Source organism: Petaurus breviceps, unplaced genomic scaffold (assembly GCF_028583685.1).
Source record: "Petaurus breviceps papuanus isolate PSGF00001 unplaced genomic scaffold, PetGlider_PUasm1.0 225, whole genome shotgun sequence".
Taxonomy (NCBI): domain Eukaryota; kingdom Metazoa; phylum Chordata; class Mammalia; order Diprotodontia; family Petauridae; genus Petaurus; species Petaurus breviceps.
The window spans coordinates 21171501-21194166 of NW_027185889.1; the positions used below are offsets into that span (position 1 = coordinate 21171501).

The window sequence follows — 22666 nt, forward strand, 5'->3', positions numbered from 1 at the left end:
CCGTTTGATACTCACAACAAGGAGGAGGGAGGGATAGGAGCCATTATTATCCCCATTTTATTAATGGGGAAACTGAGGCTGAGAAGTGACTTGTCTAGAGTCATAGCTAGGAAATAGTCTGAGGTTCAATTTGAACTCATCTTCCTGTCAACCTAGCATCCACTTGAATTTTAAGAAAATACAGGAGCTGCATTTTTTTCCCTGCTTCTATCAGTATTCCCAGCACTTAGCAGGGTGCCTGAAACGTAGGGCATTAAGAAACGCTTCATTCATTCATTCATTTATTCGGGGGACACTTCCAGGTCTATGGTCTTGTCCCCTCCCTCGGTCTCACTCTGGATAAGACTAGATGGCCTCCAAAGTACCTTATTCCTCTCTATCTAAGATCCTAAATAGAAAGGCTCAGAGAGAGCCCCAAACTCCTGCCTTGACTTTTCTGCCCTATACAGACGCCCAACTTCATTCTTCCTCACTGTGCAGGCGTGGAGCATCTGCCCGCCCTCCTCTCCACGTGACTGGGGAACGCCGCAGAAAGGCTCCACCCAGCCTAGAGCGGCGCTGTGGGCAGCTGATCGCTCCGCTAGGCCCAACCATAGAGAAACCACAGGCCGGAGGACCAGAGAGGGCCGCCTCCTGGGAAAACGGCGCCTGCGCAGTAGTTTCCTCTGCGGGCGGAGGGATAATGGCGACGCTGGTGCTGGATAACGGGGCCTACAACGCCAAGATCGGTTACAGCCACGACAGCGTCAGGTGAACTGCCGCTTCTCGGCCGGGGGTTTGAAGGAGTGGGCGTCCCTGACGCCGGAGGAGTCTCGTCAGCGTCCTCGAGCCTCCCGGCTTTGGAAGGGAAGGGAGACTCCATAGCCGATTTTATGGCGGCTTTGGAGGGTCCGGAAGTGGGGGGGGGTGTTGTGTTTTCAGCCGGAAGTCCCGCCTACCCACGGGGGGGCCGGGGCCCGGCTGGGGTTGGGGGGGGGGTCCTAGCCTAGGTGACCCACTGGGAGGGTCTTCCGAGCTTGACTGCTGGAGGAGTAAACTGAGGCAGGATAGGGCAAGTCTCTCATCCTAGATCTCAGGAGTAACAGCCGACTGGAGTCATTTATTAATTGTCTATTAATTAAATTAATTAAAAATCTATTAATCGTCTGTCTAGTGCTTGCGAAGTGTTGAGGGGTGGAGGAGTGGAAGGTGGGTGTCACCTAGAGAGTCCAAAGTGAAACCGGCCCTGCCCTCCAGGAGCTTGTGGTCCACTTCTGCAGCCACGCACGTCTTTCGAGCATAGCTTGTACTAGTTCTTCATTTCTAGACTCCTTCTCTTTGCACTGGCCGTTGCCCATGCCAGGAGTACCCTCCCAACCTCTCCACCCCCTACTTTCCCCAGCTTTCTTGGAGGCTCAGCTCACATTCAGCCTTCGGCAGGATGGTTTTGCGGTTCTGGGTTACCCTTCCCCCCTTACACCCCTTTCTGATCCGGGTTACGTTTATAGACCTTATATAATTGGCCCCCACCCCCATCCCATTAGGATGTGAGCTTTGTGGGCAGTGTATTATTTGTCTTTTATATTCTTCACTAAGGAGAGTGCCCGACATACAGTAAGCATTTAATAAATTCTTGTTATAGAGTGCAGATCCTCTAGTACTTTTCCCAGGATGTCCCATGCAGCCTATAGGGTTGAAATACATAAATATTCCCCCCTTGCTCTCTGCTACCCTGGAGATCAGTGTTCTGTGATGGCGCCTGCTTCACTATATGCGGCTTCTGGGTTCTCATCCCTTCGCTGACATTGTATGTTACACTGAATAAGTAAGCTTCATCTCTGTGGACATTAGTCTCCTCAATTGCAAAATGAGTGAGTTGGATTACACGTTCCCTAGGGTCTTTTCCAGCTCTCAAGCTTATACTTAAATAGTTCACAAACATCCTCTGGTGGCAGGTGGTAATGATTTAATTATGAAACTAGGAGAGATTCTAGGAGATGCTGATTTTTCTTGCGTGACAGGAAAGCTGTTTTCTAGTTTTTGTGTCTTCCAGTCATTCAGTCAAGAAGCTTTTATTAAATGTCTGCTAGGTGCTAGGTGATGGGAATACAAAGACAAAAATGAACAGCCCTGCTCTCAAATAGCTTATTACTTTCTATTGGATGTAATTTTTTCAAAGTGCTTTGCAAAGCACTTAATAATTTCAAGTTATTATCTACCTATCTCACAAGGTTGTATTGAAAATTAAATTCGTTCATGTTAATGTGCTACATAAATACAAATTAGTAAAATTGGAAAACGAAATGATTTTTTATTATACAAATGGGCAAGTTGCCTTAGAGATACAAAATTCTGTTAGCAAAACATTTTTGTTGTCTCCCCTATTCCCTTTTCAGTAGGAATTGTTTCATTTTTGTATTCATATTGCAAGTGCCTTTCCATGCCTGGTGTGTAATACATGCACAAAACTACATGTTTATTGATAGATATTAAGTTTTGATGCTACAGTGACTTTTTTTTTAATCTTGGCAGTTTACAGTTTAAAAATCTTTATGCCCCTCACATGTACCCTTTCCCCTGCATTTCCATTATAGACATTTGACCACTTAGTATGTGCTGGACATTATAGACATTTAAAAATACACAAGCTCCCAAAAGAACCTAGAATCATGAGACATCTACACAAATACATGTAACACAAGGCAGATAAACACTATAGGAGTGTTGTCTGCAAGATTCCATGAGAAAATAGAGGAGAGAATAAATACTTTTGGTTAGGAAATCAGAAAAGCTTTGAGTAGAGACCTTAATTTTCTTTTTTTCTTTATGTATTTTTAGTTTTAAGCATTCACTTCTATAAGATTTTGAGTTCTAAATTTTTCCCCCTCCCTCCGCTCTCCCCCCTCCACAACATGGTCTGCAGTCTGATAGAGGCTCTACATATACATTCATATTAAACATATTTCTGCATTAGTCATGTTACAAAGAAGAATTAGAACTACTGGGAAAAACCATGAGAAGGAAGAAACAAAAAAGAGAAATAATAGTATGCTTCCATCTGTCTTCAGACTCGATAGTTCTTTTTCTGAATGTGGATAGCATTTTCCATCATGAGCCTTCTGGAGTTGGAGACCTTGGTTTTCTTTCCAGGACACCCAGCCCTTACTTAGTGTGACCATGGACAACCTGGAAGTGATGCAGAGAAGGTTAAGTTCTTTCTAGGTCTTGGATAATATCGTCTGTGGTATCCTTCTCACAGGGTTGCCATGATAATCAAGTGTAAAAGTATGGAACACTTTGCACATCTTAAGAGTCTCTGTAAAGGTCTCCCGCTGCTTGCTGTGGGTGAAAGAGCTGGCATTTTGGGGCAACATTGAAATGAGCCATTGGCCAAGAGGGTGGACAGGGATGGGGCAGGAGCATGTTCCAGGAAGAGGAGGCGTTAGCAAAGCCTCAGGTAGTTGAGGGGAGAAGTCAGAATTGAAACTGGCATGGTAAATTGTGGAAAGTCTTGAGTCTTTAACTAGGAAGTTTGGGTTTCATTCTGAAGGTGTTTGTGAGCCATAGAAGTAGGATTTGGACAAGGGAGGGGCTGGATCAGAGCCATTCCCAAATGCTAGGATTTTTTAGACTTGCTTCCTCAGTGGGCTTTCTGGCCCAGTAATATTTATCCCCAGCTTCTTATCCCCAGTTTCTGGTCCAGGAATACTTATCACAGTTCTTCAAGACATCTAATTTCTATACAGTAATAGAACATTATACCAACGTAGACTTCTAGGGTGTATCCTTCTCATCTAGCTCTTTTGGTTGGAAGTTATTGATGACAGACAGGCATTGTGCCACTGATCTGGATTGCCCTGTCTAGTCCATCATGTAGACTACCACCATGTTATTCTTCAGTCATGGATATCATTTTATGTACCTGCTGAAGAGTGTCTGGAATGAAGTCCTAGATTCCTTGTCTAGCCCTTCCTAATCTGATCTCCCCCTATCTACCTTGCCCAGTGTGAATGCTTTACTAATTAGGCAGATCTTTGCTGACCCTTCTACCACAGGTATTAACATTTTGGGGAAATACTGGAAAAAATGCAAACAAAATATCTAGTATCAAAATTTTCTGTTATGGGGTAGGATGGGGAATCTTCAGGGAGAAAAATGTTTTCTGAAATTTTCCAGGCCTTCATATCTCAAGCAATTTCTGCTTTTTCTCTTCAACAGTGTTATTCCAAACTGTCAATTCCGGTCAAAAACAGCACGTCTCAAAACCTTTACGGCCAATCAAATAGATGAAATAAAGGACCCTTCTGGACTCTTTTACATCCTGCCTTTTCAGAAGGTAATTAAGTTATGCTTTATTTCCAGCACTACAGATATAACAGACTAGTATACATCATTATTTCGTTAGTGTGGGAGCTCCCTTCACTGCAGCAGGTTTCCACCTTCTGTGTCCTTCTGTCCTGATTACGTCTTAGCATATCCTGTAAATAGTCCCTGAAACAGGAGTTCTGTACCTTCATTCGTGTCCTGGACCCCTTTGGCAGTCTGCTCAAAGCTCTGGACCCTTTCTCAGGATCCTACTTTTAGATGCATAAAGTACAAATCATAGGATTATAAAGGAAAGCAATTTATCAGAATATTAAAAAAAAAGTTTATGAACCACTTGAGAATGTTTTTTATGCCATACTTTGTGTACAAGTCATCTTTGGTAATGGATTGTAACCTGCCTCTGCCCACCTTGCATCTTTCCATTGTCCTTTTTGTCAACTGAGAATTTGATCCTAAAATGGATGTTTCATAATTTGAAGCTCTGTATTGTGCTAAGAGAGGAGGCAGCATGGGCTTAGGGGATAGAGAACCAGTGAAACCTGGGCTTTGTGACCCTGGGTAAGTCACTCAAACCTCTTAAGTGATCTCTAAAAAGTGCAGAACAGTTGTTGATCTGCATTGGTGGAGAGAGTTTCCTTCCCACAGATTTCCTTAAACCATTGAAATCACAGGTTTGGGCCACAAAATACCAGAACAATACCATTTAAAGAGACAAACTTTTGTAGTAGGGAGTAGTTTAGGATGATTGAAAACACTGTACAGTTTCCCAAATGCATCCTTGTCTGATTTTTTTTCTCCTTCCCAAATCTGGGCTCAGCTCATTATTCATCTGCTGCCTATGTCTAAGGTCTATCTGTGTGTAAATCGCTGAACTGTCTGTCTAACTGCATTTCATAATCATAACAATGTACAGTTTTGATCCATGTTGACTTTTTTCAGCATAGAAGATGCTTAAATTTTTAAAAAATAATTATGGGTAAATTTAAATTAAAGGCAAGTTTTTAGTAAAATTTTTAAAAAGTTGATTTAAAACAAATGAATTTTTCTTGAAATCACATAGTTTTATCAAGAATAAATGGCCATGATGTTATGTGACCAGGTAAACTCACTTAAGTTATACATGCAGATTTCATAGTAGGAATGAATGTACTTGTTTTCATTATAAGCCAGGCAAGATGAAAATAATATCAGAAAATAAGCAAATTAAAAATGGCATTTCTCTTCTCTTAAATGATTACTTATTCATTAAATTATCAAAGTAATATTTCCTATCCAGTTTGAGCTAGTTTGAAATGTAACACAAAATGAGAGAAGGTAGACCAGCAAGGAAAATCTTAGTGATTTTTTTTTGTCTATAGGACGCCAGGGGATTCTGAATATTTGTGTCCCCTGCCCAGGTTCCCCTTCTCTGCCTCTTGTTGCTGAGCTGGTGCATGTTCTCATGTGGTTTGGTCCTTGTGGCTTCTTTGCCTCTTTGTTTCTTTGCAATTTCAGTTACTTTATTTCTGCCCTTCATCTCTATGCAGATGTTCACACTGGTAGATGCTATTGCCCTCCCACGTGTCACACCTCTAGCTCCCGTTGGGGCCATTTTCCCCGATGTTCATGGGCATCTGCAATTCAGCTTGTTCAGAAGAACTTCTTAGTTTTCTCTTTTCTCTCCTGCTCTTCTTTCTGACATCCACTTTCCTTCCAAGTAGGCTCCATCTACCTTGGCATTATTGTTGATCCTTTTCTCTGTCTTCCCATATCTGATCATTTGCCAAGTCTTGTTGATTTGACTTAGACAATATCTTGCTTTAGACCCCTCTTCTGTATTCTCACTGTTTTCACCCTAGAAAGGGCCTTCATCATTGCCTAACAATGACCTCCACCAAGTCTTTCTGTGCCTTTTATTTGCTCCTTCCAGTCCATCTTTCACACCATTGCTGGCTTAATCGTATCGAGTAGATAGGTTAAATTACTCCTGCTCAGAGCTTTTCAGTAGCTTCCTGTCATCTCCTTAATAAAGACAAAATCCTTTACCTGGCTTTTGATCCCTCTATAGAGTGGTACCCTTCTTTTGTTACAGCATACCTAATAGTATCACTTCTGCACACTCTGTTGTACCCACATTAGACTTCCTGCTGTCCCCTACATATCCTGAGGTTTTCCTGCCTCTGTTCTTTGCCCACTGGAGGTGCTATAGCCATAGCTACTGAAGAAAGCTTGAAAACCCTTTCCTTTACTTCACAGCTTTGAATTCTTCCCATTCTTTTAAGTACATCTCCTTGCATCTTCTGGGCTCCTCGACCTAATAGGGGACCTTACCCTTTTCAACCTGACACAGCATTTTTTCATGAGAGCATTATGTATAATAGTCTATTATACTTGCTTGTGTATATATCTACTTCCCTATTCAAGTAGAAGACTAAAAACCCCACAAGGGCAGAAACCATTTCCCCTCAACATTTTGCATGAATTCTGCCCTTTGTAGTTTCTTAATAAATGTATGTTGTATGCATTGTTCTATTATTATTTGGACTTTTTTCCATTTGATGTTTAAAGATTATTCTTGAATTTCTGAATTCTTTTAGGGCTATTTGGTGAATTGGGATGTTCAGAGACAAGTTTGGGATTACCTTTTTGGGAAAGAAATGTATCAGGTAAAAAAATTGCACTTTGTATTCAGATTTGTTTCCAGGGTTTATTAATATTGAAGAACAGGTCTGCATTTTAAGATTTCAAGATAGTAAATATTTTTACTTTGAAGATAATATAGTTACTATTTGTGATTTTTGAAATTGAAATAATAAATACATTACTAGATGTATATTTAATGCATTTGCATTTGGTCTGTATATTCTAGGCTTTCATTTTTCTAAGCTTATTTTGGTGATGGTGGTGGTGGTAGTTTGGGAGTGCAGAGGTCTAGATTTGTGGTTTTATCACAATGAGAAACTCCCATTATAGAAATTCCCAACAGTTATGAAGGTCACCAACACAGGTATAACTTAGGGTCTCCAAGAGATACCTGGGCCATGGTGAACAGAGTGCTGTATTCAGAGTCAGGAACTCCAACCTCCTCAGGCTTTGCTCTAATCTGTGAAGTTATGATCACTGAGAGGTGATGAAAGTTACCTGTGGTCACTTAGCCAGTGTGTGTCTAAGGCAAGAGTGGAACTCATTCATGTCTTCTGGACACAAAACCTGTTAACACTGTCCACTAAACCACATGCCAAGTAAATAAGATTTCTGTTTCTAGGCCAGATGACTACATATGGAGACTAAAATTCAGAATTAATGTTTGTCAGGTTTCAGTATAGTGATTATATCATATCTAAGGTATCAGATTTTAGAGTTGCAAAGTCACCTTGTCTTACTTCTGTGGGCACAGTGAAGCACCCACCACATCAGTGAATGGATGAATGCAGAAATCTTTTATTCAGCTTGTACGCTGGGCCAAGCACTGTACCAGGAGTTGGGAAAAATGAGTATACTTTTTTTTTTTTGCTTTTTTGGAGGGGGAAGGTTGGGCAGTTGGGTTTAAGTGACTTGCCCAAGGTCACATGGCTAGTAAGTGATCAAGGCATAATTTGAACTTAGGTCCTCCTGACTCCAGGGCTGGTGTTCTATTCACTGTGCCACCTAGCTGCCCCTGGGAGTATGAGTATAAAACTGAGGTAATCTCTGCTCTCAGAGAGCTGATGTTTGCATGGGGGAGATAACACATGTACAAGTCATGAAAAGGTCCTGTGGTCCTTAAGAGTACAGTGGGAAAGCAGATGGTCAGGCCTCTTCTTTAATGGTAGCTCCGCTGATCAAATGATAACCATTTCTGATGTAGAACCATGTGACAATGCCCAGGACTTTGCTGGCCAGAATTTTCTTTTCTGGATCTCCAGTGACTGTGGCTGCAGCCCATATAGAAACAGTCCTCAGGTGGCATCTCCCCATGGGTTAGGGTGATGGCTGTGGGCACTGGGTTGGCAGCTTAGTTCTTCCTGGGGCTTTGGGGGTCAGAGTCCTGGGCTATCTCCATGAAGATCTGAGGGGAGGTGGTAGCTGGGGGTAGGGGTGGGGTGTCAGATGTATGTGGCCCCTGCTACCTCCTGCCTTCCCTGTGGGGCTTCCTGCTGCTTCACCAAGGCCAATCTGCCCTCCTGCCCACCTTTCCCTTAATGTAACATTCATTTCCCATTTTCCTTCAGTGTGTGAGCTCACACATCAGAAGAGCTTTGTCTGAGTGCTTCTTTAGTTCTTGGTCCTGAGAGTTTTGAGAAAACTTATTAAGAAAATCTTTTATGCTTCTCAAGGGTGAGCCAGGCCTGACTTGGAGCTCATTCATGCATTTTTTATTTTTTTGCTTTCTTAAAAAAAATCCATATAGTTACTTTTGTTGTTAATATGTGTAGGCGTAGCAAGATCTCCAATAAGCAACTTGTCACTATTCTTCTTGATGTCATAAAACCTCTTTTGTATGTTTTGTATTCGTACAGGTTGATTTTGTAGACACGAACATTATAATCACAGAACCTTATTTTAACTTCACTTCAATTCAAGAATCAATGAATGAAATCTTGTTTGAAGAATATCAGTTCCAAGCTGTGCTTAGAGTCAATGGTGAGTTGATTTGTGAGGAGTTTATATAGTTGGATGCCCGTGGTCACAGATGAACATAGGTTTCCAATCCTAGAATATTAGAGAGAGGAAATAGCCCTTCTTGCTTGAAAGAATTAGCCGTGGAATTTTGGAACTAGAAGAAACCATAAAGTTCATCTAGTGCCCCTCATTTTGCTGGTTCTCTGAGTCTCTGTGTAAACATCCTGTCTCTGCACTAGATTGTAAGCTACTTGAGAACAGATGCTGTGGCCTAAGTGCTTTGTTCCTCCAGTGACTAGCACGGAGAGGAAGGGTGGGAAAGAATGATAACCCTTGAGCCAGAAGACTGGGATTTGTGTCTTGGCTCTAACAGCTTGCTAGCTGTGTGGCTTGAGGTAAATTACCGAACCTTTTTGAACATCTGCCAAGTGAGGAGAATGATTTTTTGCACATTTGTGTCGGAAGAGGTTGTGAGAAAAGTACCTTTTGGAGAAAGAAGAGGGAAGGAGACAAAAATGCTTTGGTCATTCGCCTCATCATTGTTGGTGTTGTTACTGTTACTGTGATCATCTTTGGTGTGTAGGAGGGGCACAGTGAGTATGTGTTAGTAGAATGATTCCTAAAAGTACAGTCTTGGAGCCAATGAATTTCAGAGCTGGGGAGGACCTCCTCAAGGATCTCTCAGTCTCAAGCCATTTTAGAGATGAAAAAGTTGAAGCTCAGAAAGTTTAAGAGCCTCATGCTGGGTCTCTCTGGCAGGGTCTGGGTTCATGCTCTAGAGCTGAATGGACCCCCTGTAGCCATCAGGTACGATCTTCACTTTACAGTTGGAGACTGTATCATTCTCCAAAGACAGTCTAGCCAGCTCTGCTCCTGTTTCAAGTTCAGGCCCACTTCACTGGGTGCAAGGTCCAAGTAAAAGACTTTGTGGACAACTTCTCTACTGGTCAGTGATACCATCTTGCTAATTTGTCTTCTTTGCATCTTGAGGTTTTTCAGAAACATATGCTATCATGTTGCAAATAGAGGAAAAGATGTTCATACTTACTGTATTTGCTTTCCTTCCCCCATCACTTTAAAAAGAGTGCACTGTAGAAGGTTGCTTAATATGTGGTTATTTTATTGTAGCTGGGGGCCTGAGTGCACATCGGTATTTCCGGGATAATCCATCTGAACTATGCTGTATCATTGTGGACAGTGGTTATTCCTTTACACACATAGTACCATATTGCAGAAGTAAAAAGAAAAAAGAAGCAATAATTCGGTAAGCTGCATTTTGTTTTTTTGTTTTTATTTATATTATAAATTATCAAATGGAAAATACTGTCAGGTTCAGACAATATCTTGTTTAGTTTTGTTTGTTAGTATTGCACTTTTTCCCTCTTTTAAAAAATCTTTGTTACAAGGGATGTTTTAAGGATAGTTAGGAGGAAAGGAAAGATTCAGCAATGAACGCAATAGTAAAAATGTAGCAAAGTTGTGTTTTTTTAAGTAAAAGAATTACAGTGTTGAAATAAAGATGATTGCTAAACTAAAACTTGATTTTTGCCCTCTAGTATTAATGTCGGAGGAAAACTTCTAACCAATCATCTAAAGGAGATCATTTCTTACAGGTAAGCCTTTTTCGACTTCAGTGTTTGTGAAGGCAGGTCATGAACTTTGTGCCCTCTTCTCATGGAGGCAGTTTTTAAATGTACCCACATCACATGTCATGCACCTTTGGATGTGTTTAATTATTTGATTTACAAAATCTGAAGTGCTTGTTATAAACTCTGATTTTGCCATTCTGATTTCTCAGTATATTTTGAAACCTGAGGTGTCAGTGTAATGAGAAACTTGATTACTAATTGAATAATATAAATAGTATAGAAATAATGATGAGTAAAAGATGCAGGTGAAGAGTAAGTGTTGTAAATTTCAGCTTTCTTGCTCTTCTAGAACATAGGAGAGAACTAGGGAGCACAGGAAAAGACTTTGGAGCAGCCAAAGTACATGGCGTGAAGTCTATGCCAGTGGGTTGTGGGAAGGCCCTTCAGGCCCTCAATCTGAACCAGCATGCTGGTATTGCAGATAGAATACGGGTTTCCCAACCCAGAGCAGATTGTAAATGTCCAAATAGACAAGGGGTTTGCTCCAGAATAGCACAGTGACAGTTTTTAAAAGTGACAACCTACAGCAAAGGAGGAGTCAGAAAAACTATAAAAAGCAAACTGAGGAATTAAAAAGCCCAGCATCTTGGGGCCATTTAGTGTAAGGGAAACAATACTACATGATTCATTAAAACTTTGGTTGGGGAGGAATGCCTCTATGTTATAGCACAATGCAGTAATCAACATTGGTAGTCATTGACCTCAAGTCGTCAGCACAAAGATAAATAATGTTGGATAGACTTGTTTCATAAGGTAGAGAAATCTGTAATATGGTTTAGATTTCAGTCCAAAATGATGAAAAGAAAGCTCTTTTGTGCTCAAAAAGTTAAACCTTCAACTCTGGAAAACTTTGCCATGTAGAAAAACTTGGTACCCAAGGATTTGGTATAGCTGCAGTTTTTGTGGGTTGACCTTAGGTAAATAATCTAAATTTTCTGTGCCTTAGTTTTCTCATCTATAAATTGGAGATAACCCCTTGCTTTCACTGCAATTTTGTGAGGATCAAATGAAAGAATGGAGGGGAAGATGTTTTAAGAAATGAGAAACAATATAAAATGCAAGATGTTTATTGTTTGGTTCTTTTAGGACTAAAATGTTTTTATTAAACTATATATGAATAAGATATTGTCAGATTTTTCATTAAATCTAACTGTTCTTGTGTTTACTTTAGAAATTAAGGAAAAGTACTTTTAACAATAAAAGGTTATTTTGACCCAGATTTTAAATTTCAGGTTTTTTGTATTTCATTTCTTTTCAGACAGCTACATGTCATGGATGAAACACATGTAATTAATCAGGTGAAAGAAGATGTATGCTATGTGTCTCAAGATTTTTATAAGGACATGGATATTGCAAAGTATGCATTTTGATATACTAGTGATCAAAGTCAGTTCCAGGTCATATAACACAAAGCTGAGCCATTTCAAAATCTCTCTTGTTTTTCAGATTGAAAGGAGAAGAAAATACAGTTATGGTAGACTACGTTTTGCCTGATTTCAGCACAATTAAAAAGGGGTTTTGTAAGGTAATTTTATTGAGGTCACAGTTTTTGAGTTGAGAGTTTATGTTTTCATGGGATTGGGAACATTTCAGAGAGAGACTAAGAGTAATCATTTTAATATTGATTTTCCCAGTAAATATTAATGTATTAATAATCTTAATCTGTTTATAAGTTTTATTGTGTTTGGAAACTTGTATTTCTTATGTGTTAGGGCAAATCCTGAAATTATAGATTTATATTTACTTAGCTGACATATATTTGGAAATGCACTTGCTTTTCATTAATGTGTAATTTGAGTCACAGAGAAGAAATTTTTATGCAAACACAAAAACCAAATTGCATAATAGTGTTTGAGATGTAGGGAAAGAATGATGTTTTCATATAAGGATTTTTAGTTAGGATGTTGTTAAAATTTGGAATTTCAGTGCTTTGTATTCAGGAGTTTTAAAATTGTATGTTATAAACAACTGTCACAAATATTTCTTTGCTTTTGTCAAAACAAAAACCTTCATGTGGTCTTTATGGATTCCATGATCACAGGTAACAGGAACCTTGCTTTGGACTGTTTACTGAGAAATGACACCTTCTCTAACATTATGTCCTCTAGAGCCTTCTGGCTGACCTAAATTGAACACTTAAATGATGGATGATGCTGACTACTTCCTAAAACAGCAGCACAGTTTATAGTCATTACACTTCTAAATGGATGCCACCAGAACTGGATTGATGAGAGCTGTGCAGTGATTATGACCTATATTCATTATATCTTTAACTAAAATAACTACTTCTAAGAGCTTTTTTCCGAAATGCTGTGATTTTTATGTAATTGAAACACATCCCACTTTAAATACTCATTTTAAAAAGGCAAAAACTTTATATACTGTTGTATTCTTTAAAAATGAAGATTGATGGCTTAGTTAACATTTAATCAGTTTATACAAACACAGATTTAAGATTTTTTTTCTGTGCTGAAAAAATGAAGAATATTATTTCTTTTAACTCCAGAAAATATATTTTACACGTATTTGCAAAAATACTTTATAGTTCAAATAAACTATATTTTCTGCAAGAATTTGTAAGAACAATTTGCAAGATTTTGTCTTTCACTCAGAAAACAGCTTTGCTTTTACTCTCCTTTACCATTCTGAGAAGGAATAATATGCCTTGCTTGACCACTGTAGAAATAGAATAATTTTGATGGGGTAGTGTTGTTTCATCTACGCTCCTCTTCAGTTGAGAAATAGAGCAAGTAAGAAAATTACATTAAATCTTTCAGAGTTCATCAGTTCTCTCTCTGGAGGTGGATGGCATTTTTTCTTCATGAGTCCTTTGGAATTGTCTTGGATCATTGTGTTGATGAGAGTAGTCAAGTCATTCACAGTTGGTCATCGTTACAATATTGTTACTGTGTGCAGTGATCTTCCAGTTCTTCTCTCTTCACTTTACATCAGTTCATATAGGTCTTGCCAGGTTTTTCTCAACTCCCATTTCCCCATCATATAGCACAGTAGTACTTCATCACAATCATATTTTACAACTTGTTCAGCCATTCCCCAATTGATGGGAATCCCCCCTATTTCCAATTCTTTGCCACCACAAAAAAGTGTAGATCTTTCCATGGTTCTCTTTATTGATCACATTCATTGTTTCTTATACCACAGCAATATTCCTAAATGATCTTGATATATGAATGAGAGACCTCTTCCCCTAAAAGAGCCTGTTAAGGCATTTTTTATCCCACTAACACTAATGGTTTTTTTTAAAAAATAATTAACATATAGTAAGTACAGTAGGATCTTATATTTGCTTGTTCTCTATGATACTCTTACTCAAGATGTCCTCAGTTCATGTATAGATGACTCTCAGGAAAATTGTGTGTAGGTGGGAGAGTAGGCAAAAGGCTTATCTTTTTATCACCAGTATTCTTTGAGTAATGTTATATGGCTTTAAGTCAGAAAACCCTAGAGTCTCTCAAGGGTGGAAAATGTGGATTCTCCCCATAGGATGTCGGAGAATATATAGTTAAGTGTAAGCAATACATTACAGATGAGGAGCTAGGTGGAATATGACAGATGTCAATAGTGAAATTATGTGACTGAGAAAAAAAAAGGTGGCCAGTCATGTAACCAGAGCAAGAAGTCAGTGGTGGAGTGCCTGCCTCTTCCTTTGGCACCATACAAGGTAAAGAGATCTAGAGGAAGGTTCCCAGTGCTCTGACAGATTCAGTGGGTGACTAGTGACCAAAGTCACACTGCATGGACAGGCATGCAGTCTGCACTTGTGGTGGGAGTGCCTAGATTGGTGAGATCATAGATCAATTGACCTTTGAAAGTATAATTTGTCTCTGAGAAATTTACCTTCCTAATAGGTAATAAAACCTATGTGGATGCTGCCTTAGTTACTTGAGCTTTTAGTATCTATGGATTAAAGTAGACTTTTCTTTTAGGAACTAGTTATTGTTACAGGTGTCTGGAGACAGATTATGCTTCCAAGTTTTATGAACCCTTGTATCTAAAAGCATCATTGCCATTTATGTTAATAGCATTCATATGAATTAAGTAATATAATCTCAGCTTATTATTATTATTCATTTTAATTTCATATTTTTTATAGCCAAGGGAAGAGATGGTGTTAAGTGGAAAGTATAAGTCTGGGGAACAGATTCTTCGTTTGGCAAATGAGAGATTTGCTGTTCCAGAAATACTTTTTAATCCTTCTGATATAGGCATTCAAGAAATGGGAATCCCAGAAGCTATTGTCTATTCTATTCAGAATCTGCCTGAAGGTACAGTTGTAATTACAGGTGTTTGAATCTTTAGCTTTATGTTGAAAGTGTGAACATTTATGCTTCCTGTATATGCCCTTGACCCACCAACATTGAACACTAGTAGTACAGTCACATACTCTTTTTAAGATTGTAAGGGATTTATGGAGAGAGCATCTTGTTGGGACTTTTAACGTAGAATTCTTTTTTTTTTTGCCTTTTGCAGGGCAATTGGGGTTAAGTAACTTGCCCAAGGTTACACGGCTAGTTTTTTTGTGTGGGTGTTAAGTGTCTGAGGCCGGAACCGAACTCAAGTCCTCCTGACTCCGGGGCCGGCGCTTTACTCACTGCTCCATCTAGCCACCCCTAACATAGAATTCTAACTGATGAAAATCTCTTCTGACTGTAAAGACTTAAAGAAAAAAGGAGACTGCATAATATCCTCTGATAATTTTTCCCTATATCAGTCCTTTGTCACAGTGTTCTTAGTTTGAAGGAACACTTACTTATAGTTGATTTGAGCTTGAGATCTGCCCTTCAGAGGAGTATTTCCGTGATAACTCAGATGTACAGTGCTTTCTTCCTTTCTTGCTTAGAGTGCTTTTCCAACAAATAGCTAATGAGTAGTTTCAAACTAGCTCCTAACTTTTGACCTTTATTTTTAATACTATTTAAGCTAGTGCAAATTAGGTTAGAAATATTTACAAGTTGTTATTTTAATGGTTTTCATTAAATATGAGTAGAATGGTTTCCAGCCTCTTTGGATTCATAGGTATGTAAACTAATTGTAATGAGTTTTGAAGAGTAATGCTTTTCAGCCGTCTCTTGGGTTCTACTTAATAGATTAAGTATTCATAAATAAATAAATATTTATATATAAAATCACTAAGATTTTACTAAATAGGACTCAGGGGGCCTGGCTAGCAAGTGTAAATAAATGCTGATTCTGATTTTTCCCTCTCCCAGCTTATAGTTTAAACATGGCAGGGAAATTTGACTCACACAGTGTATGTTTGATGGAAGTAAGAGGTTTTTACAGGTGGCTGAATACTGAAGGCAAAGATTAAAGTTAGCTCTTTTTGTCCTTAATTTGGAGAGAGGTCCTTGGGACAGTGATGCATTTGTAACAGTCTCCCATCTTTCTGTGTCCTGTGTTCATTCTGCTCCATGTGACTTCCCTTGGGATATCTACAGTGGTTGTTATACCCCCCAGTTCTGTAGAAACTCTTTCATCAACAAACAAATGTTGGAACCTAGACCCTTTCTTAAAGTATTTTTGTATTTATGGGGTACTGATGATTGTGTCAGTCCTGAGTATTGTCACAGTGAATGTTATTACCTGAACATACAGTAAAATTTGGGTTTCAAGCCAGACTTTCAGTTTCATACTGCTATAACTTTAAAGGTAGAGTATTCTACATGTCTGGGGAGAAGGAATAGATAATTTCTTTAGAAGTGGTTATCATCAAAAATATTGACTGCTACTAATAGAAGTATAGTGTACAAATATGGATAAAATAGAGCTATTTCCCTTCACACACTCAGAAAGGAAATCTACATGAGGTCAGTTTTATCTTTCATTGCTTGTCATTGAGCAGAACCCATATAGTGTCACCAGAGAGTGCTTGGATTAGAGATAATCTAGAAACCTGCTCTCGTTCCCATCTTTCCCTTCCCTGAAGTTAAATTTCAGGTTTGTTAATGCCTTATATCTTTTTCTTCCCAAGAAATGCAGCCCCATTTCTTCAAGAATATTGTTTTGACTGGAGGAAACACCCTCTTTCCAGGATTCAGGGATCGGGTTTACTCAGAGGTTCGGTGTCTCACTCCGACAGATTATGATGTTTCTGTTGTGCTTCCTGAAAAGTAAGTGTGAGTTTGTGATATAGAAACAAAACATGGGAGTTGGACTAGGTGTGGAATTCTTTTTTTTTTTTTTGCTTTTTGGAGGGGGGAGGTTAGGGAATTGGGGTTAAGTGACTTACCCAAGGTGACGTTACTAGCTTTTACGCATGTGTGTCAAGTGTCTGAGGCCGGATCCGAACCGAGGTCCTCCTGACTCCAGGGCCAGTGCTCTACTCACTGCGCCATCTAGCTGCCCACTAGGTGTGGAATTCTTTTTATTGATGGTAGTGGTTTGGGGGACTTGTTTATAGTACCCTGTACTTTTATGAAATCAGCCACAATCCCTAACAGTGTTTTCATTTCTTCTTCTTTTTTGGACATATTCTTTAGAGTAGATCTTCATTATGAAACCGTATTGCATTGGATATTGTGTACATTTTACAAACAGCCCATTTTTTCAGGGGTGGCCTTGATTATAACGCATTGGATTTTTTTTCTTTTAATTTTTTTCTTAATCATATATAAAAACAATTTTTAACATCACCTATGAAGAATACACTGTACTATATATTATACTATTTTTTATGCCCAGTGTACTGAAACTGAAAGAGGTTAAATGAATAGCACAGGTTCCTGCACCTATAAGTGACTGATGTAAGATTTGAGCCTCAATCTTCCTCACTCCCAAGTCCAGAGCCCTATTCACTATGATATACTGCCTCTCTCTAGATTCTTAAACATTTTTTTCTCAATTCCACGTTAAAAAATATTTTTAAAAATTTTGAATTCTAAATTCTCTTCCTCCTTTCCCTTTCTCCCTCTTGAGAAGGCAGGCGGTTTGCTATAGATTATACATGTGCAGTCATGCAAAATAGTATTTCTGTTATCAGCCATGTTGCAAAAGAAAAAAGACAAAAATCCCAAGAAAAATAAAGTAAAAAAAGTATACTTTAATGTTCGTTTACACTCCATCAGTTCTTTCTCTGGAGGTGAATAGCATATTAATCATAAGACCTTTGGAATTATCTTGGATCATTGTATTGCTAAAAATAGCTAAGTCATTCACAGTTAATTGATCATCATGAAGTATTGCTATTAACTGTATACAGTGTTCTGCTCACTCTGCTTTGCATCAGTTCATTTAGGACTTTCCAGGTTTTTCTGAAAACATCCTGCTTATCATTTTTTCTAGTACAATAATAATCTGTCACAATCAAATACCACAACTTGTTGAGCCGTTCCCCAGTTGATGGACATCCCCTTCATTTCCAGTTATTTGCTACCAGCAAAAGAGTTGCTGCAAAATTTTTGTACATATAAATTTTTGTACATCCTTTTCTTTTTCCTTTGATCTCATTGGGATACAGCTCTAGTGTTATTACTGGATCAAAGGGTTATATGCACAGTTTTATAACCCTTTGGGCATAGTTCCAAATTGCTCTCCAGAATGGTTGGATGAGTTCGTAACTCCACCACAGTGTATTAGTGTCCCACTTTTTCCATATCCACTCCAACATTTGTCATTTTCCTTTTCTGTCATATTAGCCAATCTGGTAAGTGTTTGGTGGTACCTCAGAATTGTTTTAATCTACATTCTCTAGTTATTCGTTATTTAAAGCATTTTTTCATATAATTGTAGATAGCTTTGATTTTTTTCTTCAGAAAACTGCCTGTTCGTATCCTTTGACCATTTATTAATTGAGGAATGACTTGTATTTTTATAAATTTGGCTAAGTTCTCTATATATTTGAGAAATGAGGACTTTATCAGAGAAACTTGCTGCAAAATTTTTTCCCAGGTTCCTGCTTTCCTTCTAATCTTGACTTCATCAATTTTTGTCTGAACAAAACCTTTTTTCTTTAATGTAATCAAATTTATTCATTTTACTTCCTGTAATGCTCTCTGTGTTGTTTGGTCATAAAGTCTTCCCTTATTCACAGATCTGAGAGGTAAAATATTCCATGCTCCCCTAATTTGCTTATGATATCACCCTTTATGTCTAAATCATTTATCCATTTGGATCTTGGAATACAGTGCAAGATGTTTGGTCTATACCTAGTTTCTGCCAAACTGCTTTCCAGTTGTCCCAGCAATTTTTGTCAAATAGTGAGTTCTTGTCCAAAAAGCTTGGATCTTTGCATTTATCAGACATCAGGTTACTATAGTTGATTCCTACTGTGTATTGTTTACCTAATCTATTCTACTGATCTCCCACTCTGTTTTTTAGTTAGCACCAGATTGTTTTGATGATTATCACTTTGTAATACAGTTTGAGAGCTGGTATGACTGGGCCACCTTCCTTCACAGTTTTTTTTCCATTAATTACCTTGATATTCTTGACCTTTTGTTCTCCTAGGTAAATTTTATTCTTTTTTTCTTTTCTTTTTTTTTTGCTTTTTGGAGGGCAGTTGGGGTTAAGTGACTTGCCCAAAGTCACATGGCTAGTAAGTGTGTCAAGTGTCTGAGGCTGAATTTGAACTCAGGTCCTTTCTGACTCCAGGGTTGGTGCTCTATTCACTGCGCCACCTGGCCGCCCCTTATTATTTTTTCTAGCTCTATAAAATAATTTTTTGGTAGTTTGATTGTGGAGTTGTCATTTATATAATATTGGCTTGGTCTATCCATGAGCAATTGTTTTCCATTTGTTTTTGTGTGAAAAGTGTATTGTAATTGTGTTCATATAGTTCTTGAGTTCATCTTGGCAGGTAGACTTTCAGGTATTTTAGATTGGTCTGTAGTTATTTTAAGTGGACTATCTCTTTCTAGCTCCTCCCGGTGGACTTTGTTGGTAATATAGAGAAATGCTGATGATTTATGTGGGTTTATTTTATATCCTGCAACTTTGCTGAAGTTGTTAATTATTTAAACTAGATTTTTAGTTGGTTCTCAGGAAATAGTATTTCTTAGGCAGTGGAATTCACTTTTCCTCTAAGTACCTGTAAGACATGTAGCAAGAACTTTCAGCAAAGTTAAACATTTAAGCAATCAGCAGCTAGTTTGTTGTTATCATATTGAGATTGTCTGGTAACAGCGTATCTCCATCACAAAATGACTAGAAAATATTCAGCTTTTTAAAAGAAAATTTATAAATAAGAATTTGCATTTATCTCATGTTTTAATTTTTAATACTAGAATAACCAGGGGTATCAATTAATGCAATTTTTTGTTATAATTTTACTTTAAGGAAAAATAAAAATAAAACTTTTCATCCTCTTTACCATATGGATAAAATTAATGCTCTGCATCAGTTTCATCCTATATCTTTACCATTTGTATAAAATTAAGGCTGTGCATCAATTGATGCAGCATGATCCTTCCAACTGTCACTCTCACATCTGGCTGTCTTCTCCTAGACATCCAAGTTTCCTGTGAGATCAGTGAGACTGATTTTATCATTTATATTTCACAGACTGAGATAGAAATCCATCACATTGTACAGATCTGGACACTTAGTATAGACATTTATATCCAGCTAAATTAATTTGACTGAACCTTATATGTTCTTAAATACAAGTCTTGAGCACATATATTATAGGACTCAGGGATCATAAAAAAGGATTGAAACACTGTTACTGAGACCATGCTTTTGTGAGGAAGCATGGTTAGAGATGACATGGTGTTTTTTCGGTTAAATTTTGAATTTTAAGTATGAGAGAAGATAGGAACAAGGAGGGTCGTTGATATGGGGCCATCTTTGTACAGAGGAGGCTGAGGGATCTGCCCAGCATCAGCCAGAAAGTAAACATCAGAGCTAGTGCTGTGCCCAGGGCTACCAGGTGGCCTCTGAGAGTTAGGGATGATGAAAATCAGATCTCTGAATATGTTCAGTAAGCTCCCACTGCATTTATTGTCTGAGACAGCTGACTTTGGCTTTCACTGTCTTCAATTCAGATGATTTGATTTATGCCTTCTCACTTCAGCAAGAGTCCCTTGTCATCATTATATTTTTACTTACTGCTTAATTTTGCATGAGTTTTTCTAGGCAGAGTAACAGCATTGCAGATACTTCCTGACTTACTGCTCTGCATTAATTTTTGGATTGGCCCTGTCATTTCACTGATAAAGGGAACTTACAGTGAACAAACCCCTTCTGCTGTGTAGATTGGCACCTGTTTTGCAGCTGTGAGAGTCCTAGAGGTGGCAGGGGGCATGGAGAAATTAAGGGCCTTGCCCAGGGTCACAAAGTAGGCATGAGTCTGAAGCCAGACTTGAACTCATGTCTTCCTGATGCTAAGGCTGGCTGTCTACTCTGGCTGCATTAGTATTTCTACTGAAAATGATTTCTATACTGCGGACATGAGTTGAAGGGATTGTGAATCAGGATGTGTGACTTGGGAGCTGATTGGCCGGAGGGAGTCTCTACTTCCCTGGAGCTAATTTTTAGCTCTGCATTTACCTCAAACTTTATGGAACATCCCTTGTGACTGCACCACAGTCACCATGTGACTGCTTGGGTTAAGAAGTTAGGAAGCAAAAAGTGCCTCTGCCCGCAGGAGGTTTATGTGGCTGAGGTTAAATGCTTCTTGGGATTCCCATGGAGCCTGCATGTATTAGAGGCAGGGCAGGAACCCAAGCATTCCTGACTTTGAAGTTGGCTCACTCACTAGGAACTTTCATCTGTTTTCTCGTTTAATTTTAGTTAAAAGTTAGTTAAAATTCAACTCAAATATTGTCACTCGTATTGTTTTATGAAGGATAATGTCAGTACACACAGAGGGGTAGTATCTTGGGTCTCTTCAGGACCAAAAAGACAGCATAACACTGAGACGATGCACCCCTTTGTGCCTTGGCTCCCAATTAAAAACAGCCTTTCCAGGCGCAGAGAAAGGTGCAGGGATTGCTGGGGGAGATTCTGGCCATGTTATTAGCATTTGCATTCAGTCACCACTGTATAACTACTTTCTTCCTGGCATCTTTGTACCTCTCAGAGGCCAATGCTGCAGGTATAGGGTAAAGAAGGGAAAGGATCACCAGGTGCTCTTGAGTAGCAGTGGCTCAGTCCCTGGATGGAAAAGGCTTGCCCTCTGCAGTGTACTTCTTTATGGATTTTTCAGATTCTCAGGAAGACTTCAGTATTCCTTCTTTAGTACAATTTCTCTAGTAGTTAGCCAGAGATTGCTAGTAGCTTTTGCAACTTCATCTGGGCTCATTTATTTTTTTCAGCCCAATTACTTATTCCTGGGAAGGTGGAAAGCTGATATCAGAGAATGATGATTTTGAAGATATGGTAGTAACAAGAGAAGATTACGAAGAAAATGGACATTGCATATGTGAAGAGAAATTTGATATTTAAAGAACATTCCTGAATGGATGCCTTTATGCAGTTCTTTTTAAAGAAGTTAATGAGCACTATTGTAATCTTTCATCTTGGAAAGTGTCTTGAGTTGATTGATATACTTTGTGTTAGAGCTTTGGAAAGCTTAGCTTCAGTGACTCATACCGTAAATGGTAAGTACAAAGGGACGTATGTACTTTTATTGTACACTTTTATTGAGGAGCGAGGCTTCTGTTGAGGCTTGCACTATTTTTTTTAGGGCAGGTTACTTTTCATTGATGAATGAAAGACTAAATGCATTTAAAATTTTATCCTTTATAGTTATAAGAACAGATTCAGCCTTTGATAGTTTTTTTTTTTTTGCATATATGTGATTGGAAATAAGGAGAGATTTTTTTGGTTTCATTTAGTTTTCATATTCTTTTATATATTATGTATATATATGATGGAAATGATAATTTAAATAGTGTTCTAATTTTTACTTGGAGCATATTTAATAAATTGACTTTAGTGTATAGTTTTTCAGTTTCTGTTCACTCTTTATTATTGCTTAAATGTTTCATTTCACTTATTCCACAAAGCACTGTTGTTGGTATTGCTTTTGAATGAGAAGAACTGATGTCAGTTTTTCAAGGTTATGAAGAAATGTAGGAGGCCCTGCATTGTTCTAGGGCTTGATGCATCCGGCACAATGGAATTTGCAAAGAGGAGGATCTGGACCCCTGCCATCTCTTCAGTAATCTGTC

General features: G+C 38.5%; 1 protein-coding gene across 1 annotated transcript; it reads left to right on the forward strand.

The window, feature by feature from the left end:
* The first annotated feature begins 592 nt into the window (after positions 1-592).
* On the forward strand, positions 593-22440 carry ACTR6 (actin related protein 6). The gene is made up of 11 exons (XM_069095220.1): positions 593-750; positions 4198-4315; positions 6882-6950; positions 8784-8907; positions 10015-10150; positions 10443-10499; positions 11794-11892; positions 11982-12060; positions 14650-14821; positions 16528-16666; positions 21809-22440. The coding sequence occupies exons 1-11, from the start codon at positions 683-685 to the stop codon at positions 21936-21938; spliced, it is 1191 nt and encodes a 396-aa protein (XP_068951321.1). The 5' UTR covers positions 593-682; the 3' UTR covers positions 21939-22440.
* The last annotated feature ends 226 nt before the right edge of the window (positions 22441-22666 follow it).

What these genes read in the sequence shown, in the direction of transcription:
- ACTR6 (XM_069095220.1), top strand. Translation starts at nt 683, where the DNA reads ATGGCGACGCTGGTGCTGGATAACGGGGCCTACAACGCCAAGATCGGT. An exon ending in TTGGGAAAGAAATGTATCAG is followed by an intron (nt 6,951 to 8,783) that starts GTAAAAAAATTG and finishes GTATTCGTACAG; the next exon opens with GTTGATTTTGTAGACACGAA. An exon ending in AAGGACATGGATATTGCAAA is followed by an intron (nt 11,893 to 11,981) that starts GTATGCATTTTG and finishes CTTGTTTTTCAG; the next exon opens with ATTGAAAGGAGAAGAAAATA.